The sequence below is a fragment of the Cottoperca gobio genome, chromosome 24 (genome assembly GCF_900634415.1).
Source record: "Cottoperca gobio chromosome 24, fCotGob3.1, whole genome shotgun sequence".
NCBI classification, from domain to species: domain Eukaryota; kingdom Metazoa; phylum Chordata; class Actinopteri; order Perciformes; family Bovichtidae; genus Cottoperca; species Cottoperca gobio.
Genome location: NC_041378.1, coordinates 7,115,679 through 7,140,481, shown reverse-complemented (window position 1 = coordinate 7,140,481; position 24,803 = coordinate 7,115,679). Strand labels below are relative to the sequence as shown.

The 24,803-nt window shown below is 41.4% G+C and overlaps 1 protein-coding gene across 2 annotated transcripts in view; it reads left to right on the top strand.

Moving 5' to 3' along the window:
- The window catches only part of fndc1 (fibronectin type III domain containing 1), a 34,225-nt gene extending 11,601 nt beyond the window's left edge, over positions 1-22,624 (top strand). The window contains exons 4-22 of one of the 2 annotated variants that reach the window (XM_029462587.1): positions 1,781-2,017; positions 2,252-2,350; positions 2,599-2,716; positions 2,823-3,010; positions 3,566-3,673; positions 4,191-4,379; positions 4,483-7,062; positions 7,246-7,361; positions 7,841-7,952; positions 8,103-8,441; positions 9,834-9,899; positions 10,832-10,987; positions 14,158-14,394; positions 16,987-17,095; positions 19,812-19,891; positions 20,164-20,193; positions 20,688-20,849; positions 20,942-21,064; positions 21,887-22,624. In XM_029462587.1, coding sequence (XP_029318447.1) covers positions 1,781-2,017; positions 2,252-2,350; positions 2,599-2,716; positions 2,823-3,010; positions 3,566-3,673; positions 4,191-4,379; positions 4,483-7,062; positions 7,246-7,361; positions 7,841-7,952; positions 8,103-8,441; positions 9,834-9,899; positions 10,832-10,987; positions 14,158-14,394; positions 16,987-17,095; positions 19,812-19,891; positions 20,164-20,193; positions 20,688-20,849; positions 20,942-21,064; positions 21,887-22,002 — 5,165 coding nt within the window. In that variant the 3' untranslated portion in view covers positions 22,003-22,624. The remainder of the gene's footprint in view (positions 1-1,780; positions 2,018-2,251; positions 2,351-2,598; positions 2,717-2,822; positions 3,011-3,565; positions 3,674-4,190; positions 4,380-4,482; positions 7,063-7,245; positions 7,362-7,840; positions 7,953-8,102; positions 8,442-9,833; positions 9,900-10,831; positions 10,988-14,157; positions 14,395-16,986; positions 17,096-19,811; positions 19,892-20,163; positions 20,194-20,687; positions 20,850-20,941; positions 21,065-21,886) is intronic. The other variant, XM_029462588.1, reaches the window with a different exon arrangement.
- The last annotated feature ends 2,179 nt before the right edge of the window (positions 22,625-24,803 follow it).

Here is a 24,803-nt window from a genome sequence, read left to right as displayed (position 1 = left end):
CAAGCTTCCAGGAAAAGACAGAAAGGTTTTGGCTAGTGAGAGTACTGTAGAGTCAATGGTTTAGTGGTGACCCGGGCCAAACTATGCACTGTGACAGCTTTCCAGAGAAAGAAAAAGAGGAAGAAGAAAATAAGGAAAAGGAGATTTAAGCTGATTAAAACCAAATGTTTTACTGTTGTGTTTTTTCAACATCAGGCAGTACGAGCAGAGCTGCTCGCATAGGTACATATGAGACAGAGGATATTATTGTTATTGTTGACATTGTTACCTCGGAAGCAGTCAATCGGTAACTTACTGTTAACTTTGACAGATATTCAAATACACGCAATGTTCGCAAGTTTCAAGTTTCTAAATCCTGAGTTCATGAATTTATTTTCAGGGCGTTTTATAATCAGTAAGTATAAATGATATTCTGGAAAAATACATTTGAATTTGAAGAAACTAAAGTTCAGAAGCAACCAAACGACTAAAACATTTTAAGACAGTATGTATGTGCTTTGTAGTAAATTACATAAAACAGACAACAACACTGGTGTTACCCTGTTAAGTTTAACTGGCTCCTGTCTAAGTTCATTTTACATTTTGATGGCTAATTTGACGAATTAATGTAAAATAAACTGTCTACTTATTTCACCTTTAACAGTTGCAATCGGCGCAGGCGGTTTGCTGTCGGCATAAAAGAAAAAAAGAAAATAGAGAACAGATTATTGATGAAATTTGTACAGGTGCAGGATAATTGTGGAGAGGAGGATTTGAAAACAGGAAAAGCAACATCAGAGAGAGAGAGAGAAAGAGTTGTTGCATTACCAAACAGTCAATTGTCTCGGTCTAAAGGGAGGATATCCACTCAGCTGTGCTGGCAGCAGGACACAAGGAAGGATACAGACAGAGAGACTTAAAGACAGTAATGGATAGCTCCAACAAACCTTCTTTCTTCCTGGGAGCTTTTCTTGTGTGCTTTTATACTCCCCTACACATCCTCTTTGTCTCATTTTTGTTTCACCCACATATACAGTGTAATAGTAGAAGCCCACCAGCACTAAACCTCTCCCTCACTCCCCATTGGTAAAGAAAACGTTTTGGATCTGGTGGCCTCTCTTGTAAAAACCAGTTTCTCTTTTGGCGCCCTACCTGTTTGTTGAAAGGGGAAAGCCTTCATCACAGCTTTTTTTGTCTCTATAACCACTTTGAATTGAGACAAATCCACTTTCTAACATCAGCTGACTTGTCAGTACTCACCCAGCTGTGCATGCAGCTATGCCGATGGGAAACAGGGCAGATACTTTTCATCTGACAGTGATTATGAGTAACGGATGAAGGAGGGGATAGAGGGAGGAGAGGAAAAGAAAGAAGACAGTTTATTTGTTATATTGCCAATGCTATCACTCAGCACTGCGGCCAGATGAGCGGGATTGTCTGGATGTCTGAGTCCAAGTCTGAGTCATTGTCCAAGATGGATTCACTACTAGGGTGGGATTGAGGCAGGAAGCAGGACACCAGAAGTTGGAGCAGATGACATGTTGGGGACATGGTGCGGTTCCACGCCATGTCCTTTTTGTGACAACTGGGCATGTTAAGTGACACTGTTGGATGAAAGTGACATGTAATCATGTGTTTACCACTGAGCAGATGTTTCTTGAGTGGAGCAATTATGTCCAATGATTTAGTTAGTTTCAACAAGGCCCCAAAGGAAAACCCAGCGCAGATCATGAATGAAGTAGGAGGTCATAAAGGTTACTCTGGTGCAATCTGACTTTCCCCCGTCCTTTATCATCCACAGGTCCAGCCAGGTCTCCGCAAACTCCTGCCAGAAAACAGCCCTCTGTACAGCGGGCCGCCAGGGTGGACAGAACAGCGAGAACATTGGCCGTGTCTAATACCAGGAGGGCCCCACAGTCCTCCTCAGGTCCAAGGCAGCCTGAGAGAGCTTTGGCAGGAGCTCCCCCGCTGGAAAGGAGACGCCAACACCACACAAAGCCTCAATCTGACCAGAGAAACCGAAACACAGCTAAACTAAGTAAGAGGACTCACATTTTACTCTCTTAACCACCATATTAAAGCGGCAACGCTTTCAGTTCAAATCAAATATGCTGCTGAAAAGACTGGCAGCTTCCAAACTGCACTCTTATTTTGTGATTTTTTTAAATTTAATTTTATGAAGATGAGCTAAATGTATACATTTAGTTTGTACCATCTTTAGTGTCCATAGTGTAAACCCTGGCCTTGCCTGGTATCCCTTTTCTATTCATAGCATCTGAGTCCGTTCATGTGGTGTCACTGCAGGCACAGAGATCCTTGGGCCGGAGCGCACCCGCCAACAGAGCCGTCGCAACCAAAACAACCACACCAGGTACGTGCAGGTTTATAGAGAATTACTGCGTTCCTCTTGACAAGTACCATTCTTTTTTGCATTGTGAATATCTCGAAATAGCTCATCAATATTCAACTTTCAAGTGTTTCAATGTTCGTGTTTTGATTTGGTGGTCATGTTAGACAAAATGTGTAAAACCAGAGGCCGACCAATAACCAAATTCAATGATCTTTGAGGTGATTTTGGAGCTAGACAATTCTTTGTGTGTGCCTGTGTGTGTTGTCCAGAGCCACCAGAGTACGAGGCCCGGGACATCGGTGTCAGGGTTATGTCTCCTCAGTCGGTCCTCATCTCCTGGGTTGACCCTGCTGTTGAGATGGGGAAGGTCGAGCCCGGGGTTATCAGGTGGGATCTGTGAAAGAAAGTGAATTAAAGACAAAGATTGACTGACTAAGAGAGAATGCTAACCATTACCACTGAAATATAACATGCCTATTTTGTCTTAACCCAGATCCTACACGATTAGGTATAGGGAGAAGGGTGAGTCCGCACGCTGGGAGTACAAGGACAGCACCCAGAGGAGGCTGTTGATAGACACCCTGTCTGCTGACGGCATGTATGAGTTCTCTGTCAGAATCTCTCAGGCAGAAAATCATGGAAAGTGGAGCGTCTCCGTCTTTCAGAGGACCCCTGAGTCAGGTACGCACATACAACCACTGTCTGCTGAGAATTGCTTATAGAATATCATTTTTTTAGGTTGCAATGTAGGAAAAGTGACGAGTAGTCAGTCAACAGAAGTGTTCCTAAGAATTTGAAAAGAGACTTTATACTTGCATGACTCTGCAAGCTCTTTTCTACTCATTTCCTCATACCACACTTCAACACATTCACTTCCTATTATTCCCATTTGATATTTAATTCCAGCTTTGGCTGCAGCTCTGTCATGATTGCTGCTTTTGTACCATGTCCTAGTAGCTCCTGAGCTGCGGTTCACTGGAATGTCAACATTTACTGCCTGGCTCACAGCTCAGATATCCATCTGCCGTTCCATACTTGATTTCAAGGGGAGGTTCCTGACAATGTATGGCAGCAGTGCTTCCCTCAGTTGAAGCCTCCTGGCACCGACTCGCTGTTTTTACATTCTTAAGCAGCAATTTCCTCACCCTGTTCCCTCAACGCTGCTTCTGGTTTCTGTCCTGCTGCTCCTCCGCTCACTGTGTCTCTCCATTCACTTGTGTTTTCCTCACGTGCTAGCACCATCTGGGCCACCAGAGAACTTCGAGGTCAAGCCACTACGAGGGAAAGGAACTGCTGTTATAGCAACATGGGATCCACCTGAAGAACCCAATGGGAGGATAAGAGGTCAGGCCAGGAGGAATATATGAATTTATTTTTACTAACAAATCAATATATCCTTGGTGTTTTATTTTTCTTCTCATATAATAGTGCACCCTATATTAGTGCGCTCCAGTGGTCGTGAATTTGTAATAATAATGTAATAATGTAATTTGATTAGTACACACCAGTGGTGCATTTAAGTACATTTACTTAAGTTAATGTTTTTTAATACAATTTCAGAATATATATCATACTGAAATGGGCCATTCTGCACAATGAGTACTTTTACTTTTGGTACTTTAAGTTTATTCCAACACTGGTACACATAATAATAAAAATAGTAAATAGTAAAAATACATCTCAGTCATGTCCAGAGTGCGGAGGACACAGGACTAATTGATGTTCTACTTGTTACATGCATTTGTTGGAAAAAGGGCTTTTGAATTAAGATTTTTAAAGGCCATTTGTTTTTTTAAATGTTCTCCTGAACGTTCACACTTCCTCTCTTCACAACAGTTGTTCATGCTCTACCTCCACACAGAGTACATCCTGTCTTATGCTCCTGCTATGAAGCCATTTGGAATGAAAAGTGTGACGTACCGTAGCAGCAGCACTACAGCCACCTTAGATGGCCTCACACCGGGAGAACGGTACATCTTCAAGATTAGAGCCACCAACAGGAGGGGTCAGGGACCACAGAGCAAGGTCCTCAGTGTTGTCATGCCAGGATGTAAGCACAGTTTACTGTATACAGTATGTGAGTTTTCACAATTCGACAACATCACAAATCACAATTTGATTAATCCTAAATTCCAATTTTTGTCTACTGCCAGCCAGCAGTGCTGCCTCATCGATCTCAAAAACCAAGGACAGCCGCAGGACTAGCCACACCCCTTCCAAACAGGATACTGACCATGAAGAATTAGACCTCCAGTCAACACAGGTGACAAAAGAACCAACCACAACCCCTCAACCACGCCCTGCTGCACCTGTCAACAGGCGTGGACGTCCACTTTCCCAGTCACGCTCCTATCACGGCATCTTCTCCTCTGTAAGGGGCTCAGTCAGACAGGCAGTGAACAGAGGGTCATCCAAAGGAAGAGCTCAAGATAGAGAAGATGAGAAAGAGGAAGAAGAGGAGAAAATGCCCACAACGGCATCTCCAGTAGAAGAGACGACAACCATGGAGGTTGTACCAGAGACAAAAGAACCAGTCAACGATGTTTCCCCTGAATTTGAAGATGAAGGTGGATATGATGAAGAGCCTCTGACTACTGAGACCCCCAGCCTCAAAGTTTTGACACCCTCCCCAACTAAACGCCGTCCCAATCCACCGCCCAGAAGGCCCATTAAGATCAGGGTCCATCAAAAACCAGGATCCAAGGCTGCTTCCTCCTCTTCATCTTCTTCTTCTTCACCCTCCTCATCTTCTGCCACTTCTTCCAATTCCTCCTCATCTTCTACTTCCTCTTCATCATCATCATCCTCACCTTCGACAACCTCATTGTCCTCCTCTTCAAGTATTCAAGAGTCGGCAGCCAGTAGAAAGGACTATGTGGCTTCCACATACCCAGAGAGCAAAGACTCCTTCGATAAGGCCAGCATAACACACGCAAAAGCCTCCTCTACAGTTTTAAAAGAGACCAATTCTCAGCAGACAGACGCTGCATCTGTTGTGAGAGGTTCGGCTTCAGTGGGGCGCACCATTGGGTCTGGGTCGGGCTCTAGATATGGTTACAATAGAAGACATCATGGGCTTTTGTTTCGAGGGAATACAACTCGAATGCTGAATGGTTACAAACCTGCCCTCACCTCACAGTCAAACTTACCAAGCAGAACTTCAAACACACGTAGTTCAGCGTCACAGTCCACTTTACCAGACAGGACTCAAAACCATGGAACATCCCATACTTTAAATTCAGCCACATCCAGGTCCCCTTCAGGAAGTGCAACCCAAAGTCAGGCAACATCAGATGCATATAATTCTGACAAATCTCAGTCCACATCAGGGTCTAGGTCTGAAGGCTCTACAACTTCGCAGAGCTCGGGCACCAAGCCATCCACTTCACAGCGCAGCTCAAACCACCCATCCAACACAGACTCTGCAGGCTCTTCTCAGTCAACTTCACTCAGAGGATCTCAAAGTTCTGCAACTTCACACAACACACAGAGTTCACGCACATCACCTGAGCGAGACACAACATACAGAGAGGGAAATGATGACAGTAATTACAAAAACACAGACGCAGAATTAACCAAAGTTGAAGAGCCTACTTCAAGCTCTAAACCACAACCCACAGAGCAGGAGAGAGGGGAGGAAGAGGAAAGGAGCAAAAGTAGTAATGAAAAACCTGTGGTTCCTCGTACCAGAATGAACCCCTCATTTGCTGAAAGGTTCCCTTGGCTAGCTAGCCGTTACCCAGGCAGGTTTGGATCAGGGACGAGAGCTTCATCTTCAAGGCAGGAGGGTAAAACCCCCTTTACCAGGACATCATCCTCCTTGGGGGCTGGCAGATCCATCTCGAGGGGGACACCCACTAGGGTTTCAGGGGCTGCAGGTGCTGCAGGAGTGTCCACGATACAGGAGACTAGTGAAGATCTAAGGACTCACGACCTACTAAAGAATGGGGTGGGGGTGGGTTCAGTTAAGCCTTCTTTAACCAATCAAAATACAGCATCTAGTGATGCTAGAAACCCATCTACCTCATCCTCTTCATCATCTTCAGCAGCCACTTCTTCAAACTCTGATTCCCATCCTTCCTCAGGTGGACACGGAGCCTCGAGTGAGTCGGTCCATAGAGGAACCTCAAATAATAACGATCATAATGAGGATTATCTCCATGAAAGAAGTAGAGAAATCAGTGGAAACAATGATAAAGTTTCAGATGCCACAGCGCTCCAAAAAAATCCTACAAAAACTTCAACTAACAGAAATATAGAGGACAATGATAGTGTGGATACAAGGGAAACTTCTTCCAGGACAAGACCTGGCTCCCCATCAGGAGGTACGTCATCTTTTCGCCGTCCTGGTACGGGGGTGAACGGGAGGGGCCGCTCTCCTCTCATTGCAAACAGGCAGTTTGGTGGATCTAAGCTTCCTATCAGACCACAGCCAGCACAGAACTCAAGACTGGGTTCTTCAACGTCTGATGCCTCCTCATCATTATCTGACTCCTCTTCTTCCTCAAATGTTCCCCAGCCAGTTTTGACCACAGATCGTGACCTTGTCAGTGGCAATACTGTGACAAAGACAGGGGGGTTAAATGGAGGCAACTCCCAGTCTACATCGTCGTCCTCAACATCTTCGTCATCATCTAGAGACAACTTTCAGCGCCAGGGGGTTCGGACTCGCTATCCGATTGTTAGAGGGAAACCAAACACTGGAGAACAAATCAAGCCTGCCAATGGAAACGGTAAATTCCATCAGTAAACTGCATGTGATTTTAAGTAGCTGCCACTGCCTGCTACTGTATTACTCAAAAGGTGCAAGGATTTTCTTGAGCAAAAAGTTAAATTATAATTTGTATATGTATGATTCTGTAATCAGTAAATTATTTAGTAACAAAATGACTTTCCTTAAATCATATAATCGTTAGGAAAAAATGGACGACCCAATCTGACAGCAACAAGTGACAAAGAGTCCTCTTCCTCTCATGGAACCAGCAAGGCCGTTGGTCAAAGGTTTATCACAGGACCTGATGGAAACAAATGGGTAACTATGTTTAATGAGCTGATTTTATCTATACTTAAATCTAAAATTGTGGAGCATATTATTCTTGAGTACATTCTCGTGTAACTTGCTTGTTGTAGCATCAAATACTGTAGATTGTAATAATTCAACATTTTAGGAAATACACTTATTTAACTTTCTTGTTGAGTTATATGAAAAGATTGGTGCCACTCTCATATCTATGTGGAAAATGTGAGCCACAGATGGTTAGCCTAACTTGGGGGAAATGGGGGAAACAGCTAACTTGGATATGTCCAAGGTAGTGACGACAAAACTCCAGGGATTTACTGTGCCTTTCCAATAAATACGCTTTCTTTATATGGATTGAACAAACAAGTTATAACATGTTAGTAAGTGAGCTTTAGAGGTGCTGGTCGGCAGAGTTTGTTACCTTTGGACTTCCCCCTGTTTCCAGTCTTTGTGCTAAGCTAAGCATGTTGGCTATATTTTGGTCTCTCCAGGTGGTAGACTTTGAGCGGGGGGTGCTTATGAACCAGGATGGACAAGTTCTCCAGGACTCCCAGGGCAAACCTAAGAGAGTGGTGCTTGGAGAGGATGGACGCACGATTTTTGGTGATATGCTTCAGTCAATCTTATATGATATTTAAACATACCGCTTGAATATGTGCTTTAATCATTCTCATTATTAGCTTACTTTTCAAGACAAAGTCATGAATATTCTGTTTCACCTCATCCTTGCTCCTCCACTCCACCAACCACCAGACCACATGGGCAGTCCCCTGGTAAACCAGGACGGCATGGCTCTGTTTGGCCATGGCCGAGACAGCCAGCCTGTTGTAAACCCCAAAGACAAGGTCCTCATGGTTGGAGGGAAACCTGTACTTGGCTTGGACCGTCCTCACCACAGGATCACCACCACCACCACCACTACCACCACCACGGCTCCTACTACCACGCCTGAACCCACCACCACTGAATGGATCATAGACTCTACCACTGCACCACTTTACCCCACCTGTCCACCTGGAACCTTCTCCAAAACAGATGAATATGGGTATCCACTGCTGGATCCAGAAGGGATATTGGACTGTTATCCAGAAGGTGAGACTTTGAGAAAGTACTCGAATCATTATAACACACTGCAGACAGCGTTTTTAATGATGGATCCAAATAGAGATTTATGCTTTAGGGATGAAACAAAATACTGCAGTACCCCGACTCGCAATATTGCTTAGTAAATAGGTTTTCCACATAACTTAAAATGAAGTTTAGTGAAGCATTTAAGAGCCAGAATAGTGAACATAAATAAGTTTGACTTTACTAAATCTATCAGTTGTATTGTTTGTCATATCCATCGAGACCAATGTTGACATGAGTGTTTCCTGTCTGTACCTACTCAGTCCTATAACTCTGTAACTGTGTGTGTGTGTTAACTGAGTGATCTGGACAGCGTGTGTGTCGATGTGTGTGTCTATGTGAGACCACAGGAACCACATGTAAGTCTCCACATCTGGGGCCTGGTTGTGGTGAGAGTACTACTGGTTTAAACACACTACCAACAGTCAAGTTGAACGTTTCCATCAGTGTTATCGACAATGAATAAAACATACACTCATTCATTAACACACAAAGCATAGCTATTCTAGTTATTACAGCACACATGGTGGGGAATTTGAAAATAATTAAACTAAATTAACTCAACCAAGATCAAAGTTGTAATATGCAATTAACCAAAAAACTCAAATCAAGATAGAAAATAGTAGTTTCTTTTTATTAAAGTACCCTATACACACAAACAAATATGGCTATGTGAGCACAGCACTGTCAATGTTATTTGTGTGGCATCATGGACTTCAAATGCATTGTAAATGTACAAATTATTAGCCATAGTCCATATTAGTCGGGGGTTCCAATTATGAACAGAAAAACAGTGATGCTGCAGCTATACTGAGGAACTGGATGTGTACATTTGGGGCAACTGATTCAATATTTGGTTTGGGGCTAATAATCTTGCCAAGCCGTGAATAGATTTTTGGTGTGTGGATCCTTCAAATATTTCTTTTTACTTGAGAAAGAACCATAGTGATGCTGATATATATACAGTATAATATTAAACTTTCCCCACTGTAACAACATACTACAAAATAATAATAATAATAATAATAATAATAATAATAATAATAATAATAATAATAATCCCACTAAGGCAGCTCTGTACCTTACAGTGCTCATTATTAGTCCTGCAGGAACATGAACAACCTCAAACACACACACAGCAAACTGAAACAGATAGAAAAATGTTTCCTTGTAAAGTCTTGAAATAGAGAAAATCGGGACAGAAATTATTTTGCAATAGTGTCAAAATATGCAATAGTGCTCGTATCTGCAGTATATATTCAAGTAGGTTTGTCTATGGATACGTGGGTGTGTGTGCCAGCTCAGAAATGTGTACATGATCATGTGATGCTACAGCTTGTTCTACTTCTCTGACAGAGGAATCCTCAGGAATGGAAATGGACCACATGGTTACATTGACTGACGCTTTAGCTCTTAAGGAAGGTATTGGCTGAGTTTGGCCTCTGAACTGCACCGCATGCTCATTGTTTGTTGACTGTTTACTGCACTGCTTGTTTATTGTCTGTTTACCTGTCTGTGAATCTGTTTGCTAGCTCTTCCTTCGTCTGCCTCTTTGCCTTGCCTGTGGTCGTCACTTTGTTTCTCCACTTGTAAGTTTGTTCGGCTTGGTTTTGGTTCATGGCTGGGGTTTTGGATATTTTCCAATATGGGCTGCTTTTAATCCCTTTTATTCCAAAAACTGGAACATTACTAAGCTGAAGAGAATGTCCTGGCTTATGATTTAACGCAATGTATTTGCTGTTCTTAAAGTTGCTTTGTAATGTAATAGATGAGCAGACAAACACTAGCTGAATGGAAAACTGCAGCGTTTGGTTGACGTGAGCCTTCGTACTTATTTCACTACAGGTGTTCTTTTTGGGGGGTTTGCTTGAAAAGACACATTAAGCATTTCAATATTTTCTTAGCATTTCCCTGCCATAGCTCAAAGCTGGTTGCATGTGTGTGGACCATGATGTAATGCCAAGGCCCACTGATGCGGCACAGAGGGGGAAAAACAGTGATGAAAGCAGAAGGAACTAATTGGATTTCTCCCACTGGATCACTTCACATTTGTCAGCCTTGGAGACTTGTGAAATGGTCATTGTCTTCAAGCCCCCCTCACATGGAAAATCTGGGTAGCAAAACATTACATAAGAGTACAGCTGGGGGTGTTCGGGGGGAAAAAGGGGTTATTTCAAAGTGAGCTTTTACATCTGCCCACTATTAATTAATTCAATTTGACACTCTTATTCCGTAGATCATGGGACCAGCTACAAAGGATTAACGAAACACAGCAGCATGTTATTGAGTTAGGATGTTAATAATATAAATCTTTTTAAATTAAAAAGCTTACTTGACGCATGTGTTGTTGCCAGATGAGTTTTTGGTCCAGACCACCCTGCCACCCTCAACCACCACTACAACCTCCACCACCAGCACCACAGAGATCCCGACTCCAGAGCCAGACACCAGACCATCCAACCACGGCCCGTCATCTGAGCTTGACCTCAGTGGGAAGAAACGATTCACAGGTACTTAAAGACAAGAAATAAAATGTGTTTATGAACAAGTGTATGCTCATGTTTAGCCTTACAATTTTTTTCTGACAGCTCTAATCTTAAATTCCAAGCTTTATGTCACATTTCCATCTCCTTTTTAAAAGGAACTTTAACCCCCTCACGGTTATATACTTTCAACCATCCTCCTTCCAAGACTTATGCTTCTCCCAAAGAGCAAGGTTATACTTGCTGTCTTCCAGAGTTAAGCTTTAAGTATGGGGTTGAGCTCTAGATTTGAGATTCAATAGCACATTCTCATTGAGCATAATGGATCGCTTTTTAAAAGGAAACACCTCAAATATAAAATAAGTTATATTTTCACCTGATGTATGAAAAACCATCCTCTTCCAGGAAGCAGAAAAGTATACCTTTTTATTGTTTTCTGTGAGTTTAGTTCACTGTCAATGCCAGAGAAGGACATTAGCATCTTTACCTGAGAGCACAATAAATAGCATACGTCTCAAAGAGCACATGATTGACCAAGAACGCTTGTGCTTCTGAGTATTACATGTTTTTTTGTGTCCCTGTTCGTGAGTATGTTTGATGAATGTCTGGATGAGCTGCACATAATGATGGGAGTTCTGTTTTGTTTCTTGGGGGAGTAATACATTTGGATCTCTCTCTTGGCTTTCTCAGCATTACCTCATAAATATATGACACTCTCAGACTTTACAGTGAACAACGGCCAAAAGAAAAGGAACCATTTACAAACACTTTAGTGTAGTTTGAGTTATTCTTCCTCACCATATCATGATGTACTCAGCTGCTGATTTGTGAAATATATATCTTAATATCCATGTATCGCTTTGTGGAACATGGGAATAAGTGTATATCTTTCTTCATTCCATCTGTAATTGGATCATAATAACAAAGTTCACAGAGGACACATTGTTCAGGATTTCCAGAAGTGATCCCAGTACACTTCGACTCCCTGCTTTCTTTTTATTGTTCCTATGTGCTTACTTTGGCCTCTCACATCACCTCATCTTTGCACCAACAGACCGCAATATTCTCTTGACAGAAATAAAAAACATCATCTACTTGACTACAACCTTCTCAAAACGATTTAATGTCAGAGGTCCTTTGTTTCAGCTGTTGAAATAACGACTGTGAAGATCCTGTATCCACAGACTTCAATAGTACAAACATTTACAGACACATACCAGTAAGTACTCAACGTATAGCTTCGGAGGTTTTAGTTCAGAACTTTACAACTCACAGTGGATTATTCCACACATGCCATGGTCAGTTACTCAAAAACCATTATACATTTTTTTATATATGTCTTTGCAAACCTAAGAATAATCCTTACTTTCACTATTTCGTCAGGTGAGAGTAGCCATCGCCTAGTAATAGCTGAGGTTCTATCAACACTTATTAGAAGAAATCTGCAACGGCTTAATATTGCATGTAATATTCTTAAAGTTGAGGAACTTACAAGAGACAGACTATAAAAAACAATGGTCAAAATCAACACAGTGGAAGCTGAAGATACTGTGACTTGTATTACTTAGGATAAAAGCACCTTCCCATAATGCAACTCATAGCAAGATGCATGACAGATGAAGAGGTGACAAAGATCCTTCCTTTAAAGACTGCGTAGCAGATTCCAGGGCAAGTCATTTGACATTGGTGGTGTAAAATAATGCACAGACTCTGGCCAATCAGAATCAAGGGTTATCATTTTTTATGCAAATGTGCCATTAGTTTCAAGTTTAAAAATGTGGATACAACCTCATGTAATTGCTTCATCATCCTTCATTGACAGAATAAATGCATTGTGTGACTGTTACACCGATGTTTGTGAGAAGCTTGTTGGGACAACAACATTGCTTACTCTGGGCATCGTCTATCTGTCTTGTGATCCCCTCACGGAGCCATCTGAAAGCTATTACTCTCCCTGAGACAAAAACAGTCAAGAGCAGAAAAGCAAGTGAAATCATAAAAGTTAAGGGTGCTGACCTCAGCACAGAAAGAAGGCTTTTTTGGCTCAATGTGGAGACATCCTCTTCCCTATTTATTAGTTTATTATATTTTAGGTTCCCAGTCAGAAAGCCTGCCAGTGTACTGACATGCTTTGCGTGAACTCTTCCCCTTAGTCTCTTTATCTGTCCAGGGATGGTTTGGATGAGCCCAAAGCGAGACGTGGGACAATAGTATTAACTAATAATTCTTAGCAGTTGCATGAATCTTCTTTACAGTAAGATCCAGCTGGATGGACTTTTCCACATTGGACTAGAGATCGAGTACCAGGATGGTTGGACTATAAGAATGCTAATTTATGTCCTACTAGATTGATATTAGAATTGACATTAAGTGAACTGTCGTGATTCTGTTTCCCAGTGTCATTTGTTCCACGTCTGGCTCGCAGTTTTTGGATTTGTCTTTTTCAACAAGAGGACAAGAAGGACACATGAACAGAGCAAAACATCTGGAACTTCTGTGTGCATGGATCTGCACTGATCCTGGACATGTGGACGCTGTACAGAAAGGCAGACTTACAAGCACCCTGTGACACATAAATCTGCTCACCTCGACGACAGATCAGTTTCAGTGTGTAAATGCGTAATAACGTATGATTGTGAATACACATACAGTAGGAGTTTGTGACAGCCTAAACCACACAGCCTCACAGATGTAGATACTGACACATGTTAGACTCTTGGCCTGAGCAGAGGCCCAATCATCTGGGGAGGTGGGAGCGACTCCAGGCGCCCAGTCTGACTGAGAATTGTGGGATATCTGAAGTATTCACAGCTGTAGGTCCAGCTGGCATTTTCAGAGTCGCTGAAAACAAACAAAAAGAGACAAAAAGGGGAGGGGGGGAAGCAATTATTCTGAAACTATTTGGAAAGCGCAGACCTCCGCAAAGGCAATGCCCTATCTCGCAGTGTAATGTAAGTGAAAAATAATTAGTGTATCCATCCTGTGATTCGAATCCGCTCCAGAATGTTATGGGTTCTTCCTTGGCTCAGAGTTTCATGAAAATCAGGCCAGTAGTTTCTCTTAATCCTGCTGACAAACAAACCAAACTGACATTTTTAAATAGTATGACCTGGAGAAGTAGTAACATCTTTTAAATTGCCTATGTATGGGAATTATGTGGTTAAATTGAATAACTTCTTCACTTTTCCTGCCCTCAGCTCCCTATGTGAACTACATCCGGAAGGACCTGGCGTCTCCTTGCTCCTTGACGGAGGCTCTGGAGTATCTGCAGGTCGACGTCCTACAAGACCTGATAGAGAAGGACATCCTGGCAGCCAATCAAAAGCAGCCTCCCAAAGACAAGCCTCATAACTTCACCGTGGTCGCCATGGAGGGCTGCCACTCATTTATCATCCTGGACTGGGGCCGCCCAATGAAGGATGATATGGTGTCAGGTAAGAAGAATAAGAATTGTTTCAAATGTTGTTTGATGGTCAAAACTGTAATAAGTTGTTGTGATAGTACCCCCTACATTAGTGTTCTCCAGGAGGTAGGAATTTTTGGTTTCTATCTATCAATAATCAAGTTTCCATCCGGATGTAGCACACATTTCTAATCACATTTCAAGAAAACCGGCAAAAGAAAATGCTAATTAGTTTCTATCTACTACTGTTAATGAAAATATAGTTGGACGCATCTAGATAAACATATAATTATTACTATTCCAATCCTATTTAAACTCTTTAATGCACAAATTGAAGGAACTGGCAGGATTACATTTCACTGGAATTGTACCTTTTTATATGATTACATAAATAATAATAAATGGATTGATGGAAGAAGAGGGCTGATGTAAATATGACATTTATGTTTGTTTCATGTATTAATTAGAGGAGCATTACAGTCCACTATATGATTATTGTGTCTGCCACTATGTTTTGTATCTGTTTCATCAGCCTTTAGCAAAAGCCTTTAACATGTTACCCTCCTGACTCACATTTTAAGAACTCACTCCAGCAGTTTATTGTGCATAAATCATGTAGAAACAGACTGCATTGAACACATGGAATAGGGCTCTTCAGCTCCTGCAGAGTTTCTCAGGGAAAACCAAAATTCCTATTACCTAGAAAGTGACACATGGGGAGAAAAAAGGGACCGAGAAGAGAGTGAAGATAACAGCATACCGTATGAGACGTGGTGGACTATCAGAGGTAGCCGTCTGGACAGCTAGACAGGCAGTACGTTTTCTTTGGCAGGAAAGCACAAGCTCCTGGTCATGCTGTGGGCTGGTCCGTGCACTGATGTGTTAAACAGATAGTTGGTCTGTACCGTCACTGCTGTTTTCTTTCCATCTCTTCTCCTCGATGTTCCCTCTTCTATATCTCGACACTGCCATTTCTGCACCTAACTATTTTCTCCTATTTCAAATACTTTCTCTGCGAGTTTGTTTTATCTAGCATACCACGCCGAATTCCAGAAACTCATTTCTGTTAAGTGCCGTGATGCTGATGTACTGTTTCTCTGCTAGTATCAAAGATAAGTTGGCCAAAACTCACAAAGCTTCTAATTTGTATGTGAATGTCTCTTATAAAAGTATTGTAGTGCTGCAAATACAGCAGACAATTTCCAATACGCACATCTGCAAATACAGTTCACACATGCAGATACAATCACAAGGTGATGTTTTAGTTATTAGGGCTGGTTTGCGCTGCCGTGTCTTACAAGTTACGGGTCACAGCTTTCAAAACAAGTGGATGGAAACAGCTGTTAGCAAAAGTCACTAGCATGAGTTTTTTTTTACCTCAACCCGACTTCTGGTTCCATTTACTCTGATGCATTGATGCATTGATTGCCCGAAGGTTTTGGGCAAAACATACACATTATTCACTGAGTGAAAGTGTTGCATCGGGCTCAAAAGACCAACTCCTTTGGAAACATTTAATACATTTATACCAAAAGCAGGAGTCTCCATACTACTCTATCAAACTTCAGTTTAACAATGTAGAATGGAGCAGGAATGAAAAACCAAAAGAAGAAAAACAAAGTAGCTAGTATTTCCCGTCTCTCCTGTCAGCAGCCAGCTGTGTTGGTGTGGTTCCAGTAAAAATAGAAACTCGGACTCAAAAGTCCAATAGAAACAGTTGGTAGTTTGATGTGCGGCAGAGCAGCTCTATACTTTTAAAGTGAGTGATCGAGAGCCGCGTGACCTGAGGTTGCTTACCGGATTCTAAGGATTAGTCTGCGTGACTGAGAAGAAGAAGAAGAAGAAAACAGACAGGCAGACAGCATGAGTTAAAGAAAATGCCATGGCTGCACTTTTTCTCGAGTTAAATATGTGGGGGGGACCACCTACTCTTACAAATGAATTGAAAGCATAAAATAAATGTTGATACTTTATAAATACTCATAGGTCATGTGAGTCCAAGGTTGAGAAAAAGCAAAATGGTGGGTTTGTTACCTTTGGACAGAGCCAGCCAGAGCCCCCCCCGCCCCTGTTTCCAAGGTTCAAGGTTATCTTTATTGTCCCACTAGGGGAATTTTGTTTTGCAGCCAGGCTTCCAACTTAACATAATAACAACTGCTTCCTGATGCGTTGAAGTAAGCTGCCTTTCTTTCCTCATTTCCTGACATGCGACTTTCCAAAGTCATTATTGGTCCCCGGTAAATATTTCCTGGTTAAGGTTTTGATCCAACAAAAATGTATGGCATCATCCACAGACTGGAGATTCCATTGTGATCCCAGGAGAGTCTCGCACATGTACAACAAATGACATGAGAAATGCTCCCACTTTCTCCTTTCCATTTTCCAGTTGTTGTGCTAAGCTAAGCTAACCGTCTGCTGGTGCTAGCTTCATATGTTCCTTATTACATGAGAGTGGTATTGAATGTCTCATCTAACTCTTGGTATTCCTTTAATGTTAAACCTCAGCTTATTGTTGTGTTTCACTTCAAACTAAAACATACACAATGTCTGACAGTGAATCCAATTCTCTTTTTTGCTAACAGCTAATGAGCTCTGCCCTTTTATTCTGTATGATTCTCTGCAGGCTACATGGTCCACAGTGCTTCATATGACGACATCCTCAACAATAGATGGTCCTCTCGACCCTCCAGCGGGACGCACCTGGCTGTGGAGAATCTCAAACCCAACTCTAGGTAACACATTACCTCCTGGTGTGTGTGTTTACACCATCGTCTATGCATGCATGCTTACAATACACACGCTTGTTCAGAGGATGGTTTCAGGTTTAGCAATGCACAGTATCATCTCACACATGGGTGTCATAGAAAAAGAGAAAACAAAACCAAGAGTTGTGAGAAGTTTTGTATTACTCTGACGCCTCGGGGGCAGGTGTTCGGCTGCGGCTGAGTGTTTATATATGCCGTCATCACATAATGCACAGAACATGCATCTTGTCTGGATGTTACTGTGTGAGTTCATGTTGAAACGTTTACGTGTCTGTTGGTGTTATTCCACGCTGAGGCTGAAACTGATCAGAGCAGAGTGTGAGTTGGAGGCTGAGACTGCGATGCTTGTATAAGAGATGAGAAAACCCTCGGAGTGAAGTAAATCAGTTTGGCTAAGCGGAGGCAGGTCGAGAAACGCTTTTGAATCAGCACCAAAATGTGACATGCCGTAAAAACTCTGTTGAGATATTGGAAAATTCTGAGTAACGTACACACAGCACTTTCACACGGATGCAATCACCTCAGTCTGTTTCTGTTATTAGAGCGTGTTTCCAAAACCCTGTCTTACGAGACACGGGTTACGGTTTTCAAAATAAATGCATGGAAACCGCTCTTAGCATGTAGACCCAAGAGAGGAAGGGAGATTTCTCACCTAAAAATGTTCTTGTTTCATTTTAAATATAAAGTTTAGAGGTGCTCTAGCTTTTTCTTTTCAGCAAATATACTGTTTGATCAATTTTACATGGGACTAAATGACTATTTAGTGAATGTATAATGCAAGTTAAAATCGCTAAAATCGTGCAAGCTGTATGTTCCGTAACAATCTAGTGGAAAAACAGTTTCAGAAGTGACTTCATCAGGGATAAAGTACCTTCATGCCCAGTGGAGGCACGAACTTGCTTGAGGTGTTATTATAGGTGTCTCTTCTTGGGCCTTTTAGAAACCAAACACCAGCTGCTGAACACAAACAGAGCTGCGTGCATTAGGTAAAGTTTTCCAAGAGCCTGCAAAGAGGGATTCCCTCCCTGGCGACGGGTCTGTATTCACGATAGTGCGTCTCCCTGGTTACATTCGATCCTGCGATGGTTTATGCGACGGGGTTGGCCTTTACCACGCTGCAGGCTCCTTCTGGTTGCCAGAACTTCTGAGCTACTATAGTCCTAAACACACACACACACACACACACACACACACACACACACACACACACACACACACACACACACACACACACACACACACACACACACACAGGTATGTACACTCACATGTGGACACATTTCCTTCGATCCACAAGTTTTCCTGCTTTTAAACTGATAAATGGATTGAATTACAAATGATTTTTAAACTACAACATCTGATCGCATTGGATGATTTTAAACTTTGAAAATAATCATTAGTTGCAGCCCTAGTAGTCTTCCTATTTCTTCCGCTGTCTTGTGCAAAAAGTCTCTTCATCTCTGATTAAATAAAGGTTATATATATATATAAATATATTCAGATATGTTGTGATTTTGAAACCTCTGTGCTGGTTCTTTCACTTCTTTTCATACATATGAGTCATTAGACGACTTAGAATCGTTCAGTTTATAATTAACTTCAGTTCACTAGTTTCAGAGGAGCAGGTAATACGGCCAGGCTGAATTTGGTGCTACATTGTATGTGCAGTTGCCACATAGATTATCATCTGATGAGAAGACAAGGAGAGCGATGCTCTGACTGAAGCGCAGAGCTCTCTGTATTTTAAGTTTCAAATAGCTAGCTTGGCTCGACGTAGCATTTTGTGGTTTATTCTGTTTTTATATTCTGACTCACTTTTTCTTTTTTCTGCCTTCTCCAATTTCAACTCCAATATCTTCTTTCATTACATCATCTCTCTGCAGCTGCCGTCTTCTCGCTCTCCCTCTCTCTGCTGATATATATATATATATATATATATATTTTGGTCATTGTGTTCACGTGGCTGCGGTGATTGGATCCAGGCCTCGTGGCCGTATGTGGTGAAAGTTTTTGGCTTGGAATTGGCAGACCATGAACTTACTGTATGCGACCTTGCAGACTGGCTGAAAGCACATATGCACACAATACTGCATTAATGAACACACACTTGCACAAACACCTCCAGCCGGCTACAGTGGAAAAGTTTGCAAATTGTCAAAGTTGTCACTGGTGGTGGTGGTGTTGTAGTTTTTAATCTGATCGGATGTATTAGTTCCTCCTCCACCCGGAGACAAAGTGAGCTCACTGCCATGTTAAAGCTCTGTGAGGAAATTTCTCTTTTGAGGACTAATCCTGTCTTTCCAGCTCATCCCAGTTATCTATTATCTTTCAGTATATATATCCCTGTGCTTTACTTTTTCCACATCCCTCCCTTCTTCTGTCTGTCATTCTTATCCTCCATCCTCCTATCTGTTAATCTCCACATGTCTAGATGTCTCTTTTTTTTCCCTTCCCTCCATTCTCCCTTCAACACCAGCCAAATAGCCATTTTATTGTGCTGCACTCACTTTGGATTCATATGAATATAAAACAGACTACTCTTAAATCAGCCTGAAGCATGCCCAGTCATCTGCTATGGTCATTAACGTTTCCTTCACCCAGTCACAATAACACTGGCGGAATGACACTTTAACTGCTAAATCTCTCATTAAATCCTCATGTTGTGGTTCTGTTTTTCATTCAGGTACTACTTCAAAGTGCAGGCCAAGAATGTGTTTGGTTTGGGACCCGTCAGCAACACACTCACCTATGTCACCGAATCAGGTGTGTATCCTGTCAACGCCTGCGAAAGTAAAACTTTTAGACGCCTCATTGATTACAGCTCAACCCTCATTTCTGCTGCACTTGCAAAGAAAAATGTCACGGCGACGTTCATTATATTGCAATGCAAGATATTCAAATATAAAACCATCCCTGCAGTAAAAGCAGACTAGCAGATGTACTTTCATTCTCCGAATCAGGTAAATGCATTAAAACCTGCAGGGCTGCCTCTGTGCTTTTCCTCCCTTGTGAAATGATCGCATTCTTTCTTTCAGACGACCCTCTTCTCATCGAAAGACCACCTGGTAAGTCCATACGCCGTCCATAATTTAAGGTCAACAAGCCCATGTCTTACCGAAGCTGCAGGTTTTAAAGAGGGGGCCATCCTGCTGTTCGGATTTTCACCCCTCGGCCATTTTCTGATCTGTAGCGCGCCTGTGATCGCTACTGTGTCGTGTCAGGCAAACGTCAGTGCGAATAAGACGATAATAAAGTTTTTGCTGAAACATTGTACGAGACAAGTGGAGATTAATATATCTCGAAAATCCAATATGAGTTGGTCTTTAGCTCTCGAGTGTACACAGTGACACACTCTGATTGCTATCAGGATTATCTTTAATTCATTATTATTTTCTGCTTCTCTTCCTGAATCCTCCTTTCCTTTAAGAACGCCATTTCAAAGTGCTTTACATATCATATTTGATATACTAATTGATAACCTTTTATTTGTATTGTTCACCCTCCTCTATGTACAGTATACATGACCACATCATGACGCTTCTCCTCCTCTGCTCCTCAGGTGGAGAACCAATCTGGATCCCCTTTACCTTCAAGTATAACTCCGCCCACAGCAGCTGTACGGGCAGCCAGTACGTCAAGCGGACATGGTACAGGAAGTTTGTGGGCGTGGTTTTGTGTAACTCTCTGCGATACAAGATCTTCATGGGAGACGGTCTTAGAGGTAACATATGACTTCACCTCAATTTAGAAACCAGTTACTCACTATCATCATATAACCCTAATTATGATCCTCATCCCTTTCCCCCTCTGCAGATCCCTTTTACAGTATAGGAGATACATTCGGCCAGGGAGAGGACCACTGCCAGTTTGTGGACTCCTACAGGGACGGGAGGACAGGTCCTGCCTACCTCTCAAATAATCTGCCCTCAGCACAAGGTAAACACGTTGCACATTTTTGGCATTGATATTCAGACCTAACCTTTTATAATTGTTTCCACGCAGTCTGGCTCTCTGGCTCTTAATAGACCAGCGGCATTGATGTTGTATATAGAATACAGACAAAAAGTTGTGTTTAAATAAACCCTTGTTTAAGGACCTACCAGGGTTTTGCATGTTTTAGACCAAATCTCACATGCTTTTCATTTCTGCAGACCATTTTCTTAATTATAACTTAACATTAATGCCGTAACTTCCTGGGAAATATTGATTTCAGGTCATAATAAATACTTGAAACTTGCTTTGGATAAGTAATCCACTATTTACTGCATCATTAGGCATCGTTTACTGCTAATTTGCTTTATTTTTCTAACAAACTTACATTTGTTCAAAGGGGTTATGTAGCTGATAAACGTTGGTGTGTTTGAAATCCAAGATTTGAGATCTAACTGTTACAGACACGTTTCACAGTATAATCCAATATTTTTGTACTCTATGTTCTACCGGTTTGATTTCCCAATAAAATACCCTGTGAATGCATCACTTTCTGGAAACTGGCTTATGGAAAATATTTAAAAGTTGCAGATAGCCCAATTCTCTATTTTTCAATAATAAGCTTCATCAGGCTTTGGATACAAAGACAAACACTTTTCCAAACAATGGGATTTTCTGAAAGGGACAAATATGGAAGGCAAGCAGATAAAAACTAAGTAATTGCTAACAGTGATAAATGATGATTATATCCAGACATGCTGCATTCAAGTCTCCTGACACATTTCTGTAAATGTCTATGAACAGCTTTGTCATTTCTTCCTCTTGCAGGATTTTATCGCGCCTACAGACAGCAGCAGGTTTCATTTGGAGTCGTTGGCCGACGCACACCCCATCCTTTCGTGGGCTGGTATGAATGCGGGGTGCCCATCCCCGGGAAGTGGTAACACAGGAGGAGACGTTGTTACAGAGGGCAACCCATCTGCATCCTGCTGCAGGCTCTTACCTTCACTGGTCTCGCCCTTAAAAACAGACTTTTGCCTGCCACAATTAAATGACACCACTACAAATTTATTACGTCTTCACAGAAAGAGAATATAATACTTTTTAAACAACTCAATGTATATCATTACAATGCACTTTTTTATATAAAGCAGTTTGTATATGAGGGGGAAAAGAAGCATGTGTGCTCTTGCTTAGTGTAACTCTTGTCTTAACGTGTCCTTGTACTATCCCCAACTATCCCACAGACTCACCCAGTGTTATTTATCTCATCAATAATGCACACATACGGTCAAACCCGTGACATTGGACCAAAGCACAAGCTGCAAAGCAAACTGTAAGAATGGGCGCTTAAGGTGTGAATAGGTCTGTTCATTTTCAATCGTGAGATTTGTATTTCATAATGTAACGGCTACTTTGTTGTTTATGTGTGTTGTTAACCCATCATACTGTTTTTTTGTTTTTTTTTAACACTCTTTTGGTATTCACCAGAATTCATTAAAAGTTACTGTGTAAGTTTTGTACGTATACGGACAAAGAATAAAAGACCAAATATTTGCTCAGGAATTGTGAGAGATTGAATAAAGGTGTTATGGAAACCACAGCGATCCAAAAACATGAATCATATCATATTCTCACCGCTGCCACGTTCTTCTGGAGCAAAAAGCTTTCGCACGGGATCCAGAGCTACTTCATCAACCTAATGGAAGATTTGGAAGAACATTTGGTAGAGCCAGCTGGAACAGCAACTGCTCAAATCTAAGCATATTGTGGACAGAAGCAGTGGAAGAGAGAGAAAACACCAGGTTATTGGTATTAAGCATGTGGGCAAATGTGGAGGGAACCGTCAGCCACGTGTAGAGGATCAACACACCATAAATATCCAGGTTTGATTTGTGTTGCACCTTTCTTTCATTTATTTAAACACTTACAAGTATGAGTACCTCCATGTTATGCTACTTTATATTCACACTTTGTACTTTCTTCTTCATTACATATACGTATACATACAACAACATGGGACCCACGGCAGCTATTTTTCTGCAGAATAAGTATTTAACTCGGTGTCGGAGGAAGTATTCATGGCTTTTATTGAAGTAAACGTAACAATGCCACACGAGAAAATTATTTTAACAGCCATGCAGTGAGAATGTTACTCAGGTAAAAGTATTATCAGTAAAATGTGCTTAAAGTATCACAAATAAAAGTACTTGTGTTATATTAAATATAATCTTATTGGATAATTAATATCATTTTACTGTTGTTGTATGTTTAATCTGTACAAATCTTAATCTGCAATGTAAGTAACTATGAAAGTAAATGTAGTGGAGTCAAAAGTATACAGTTTCATAAAATGGAAGTAATCTAAGTGAAGTACAGGTGTGTACCTCAAATCAGTACCTGCAGTACTTGAGTAAATCCACTTATTTACATTCCATAGCTTCACTTTTGATACTGTAAATACATTTTGCCTTTAATACTTAAACAGGATTTTGAATGCAGGATTTATTACTCATAATGGAGTATTTTCACATTGTTATATTAATTATTTTACTCAAGTAAAGGTTCTGAATACTTCCCCGCCACTGCTTGAAATACTGTAGTACCCTCATCTGCTGTGTTAGATTTGGAAAAGCCTACCGTACGCATTTGTCAAACCGATTATAATTACTATATTCTGGATCATTTGAGTATTAATCGAATTACCAGCCGAGTTAGAATTTGCTTCTAATGTTACTAACTTCAGATAAAATCTTTCATTTTCATGCTCGAAGCCAATTATGGTGCTCAGGTTTGAAATACGAATTATAGTTCATCGGTGTAAAATAACGTTTGATCATTAGTCAGAACCACAATAATAAACCAGGTGGAAGATATTTCACAGATGAAGCTTAATGAATAGTGAGGTCTGTTTTTTGTATGTGTTGCAAATGAATCATTAATCCAGTTCTGAGAAATTAATTCATTTTCAAGATTGATGGCTTTCCGTAAAGCCCAACAGCAGAACCGCTGCTGCCCCAGTCAGTGTTTGCCTAAAACTGTCAGCTTTGTAGAAAAATGTAAGATGTCCAGCAGCAGCTACTCGTTTTCAACACATGCTGCCCAAATCTGCCTCATAAGAAAACATATCACTCTTATTAATCCCCATCATTACTCTAAGGATGGAATAGGATCTTTATAACCCACAAAAACTTTATCATTACTCTACACATCCGGTCATCACTACGACACCTGATACTGCACTTACTCTGCTGGTGTTCAAGCCAAGCATGGGGTTCAAAGTTCACTCAGAAATAAAGCCGTAGAAGTGCAGAATTTCTCCAAAAACATTACTTTCATTCCATTAGACTAAGCAGAGTTGACGCAGCTCGTGATTACCTTACTTAAACTCTGCACAGTATCAAAGGTCTTAGCAGCAATCCCTTATCTGAGGAGCACAGGCAACAGCTTGTTGAGGTTGGCTCTGATGCTCGAAGATTTAAAAGACATTAAATGGTGATTGAGTTCTGAGAGGGCATAACATATTTCCCCTGGCCGGTGATGGAGATATAATGATTGTTTTTGGAGTGATTTGTCAACACTTTGGTGGATAGTGTCATATATCAAACATATGTTCCAGGTATGTGGATGAAAGCCTCTGCTGCCATGTGTTGTCAGTGAGTGATGAGCATCTCTTCACCCAAGATTTTCATTGGCTACAAGTTGCAGTGCCATTTGACCTGAGCAGAGAATAAGGATATTTAAT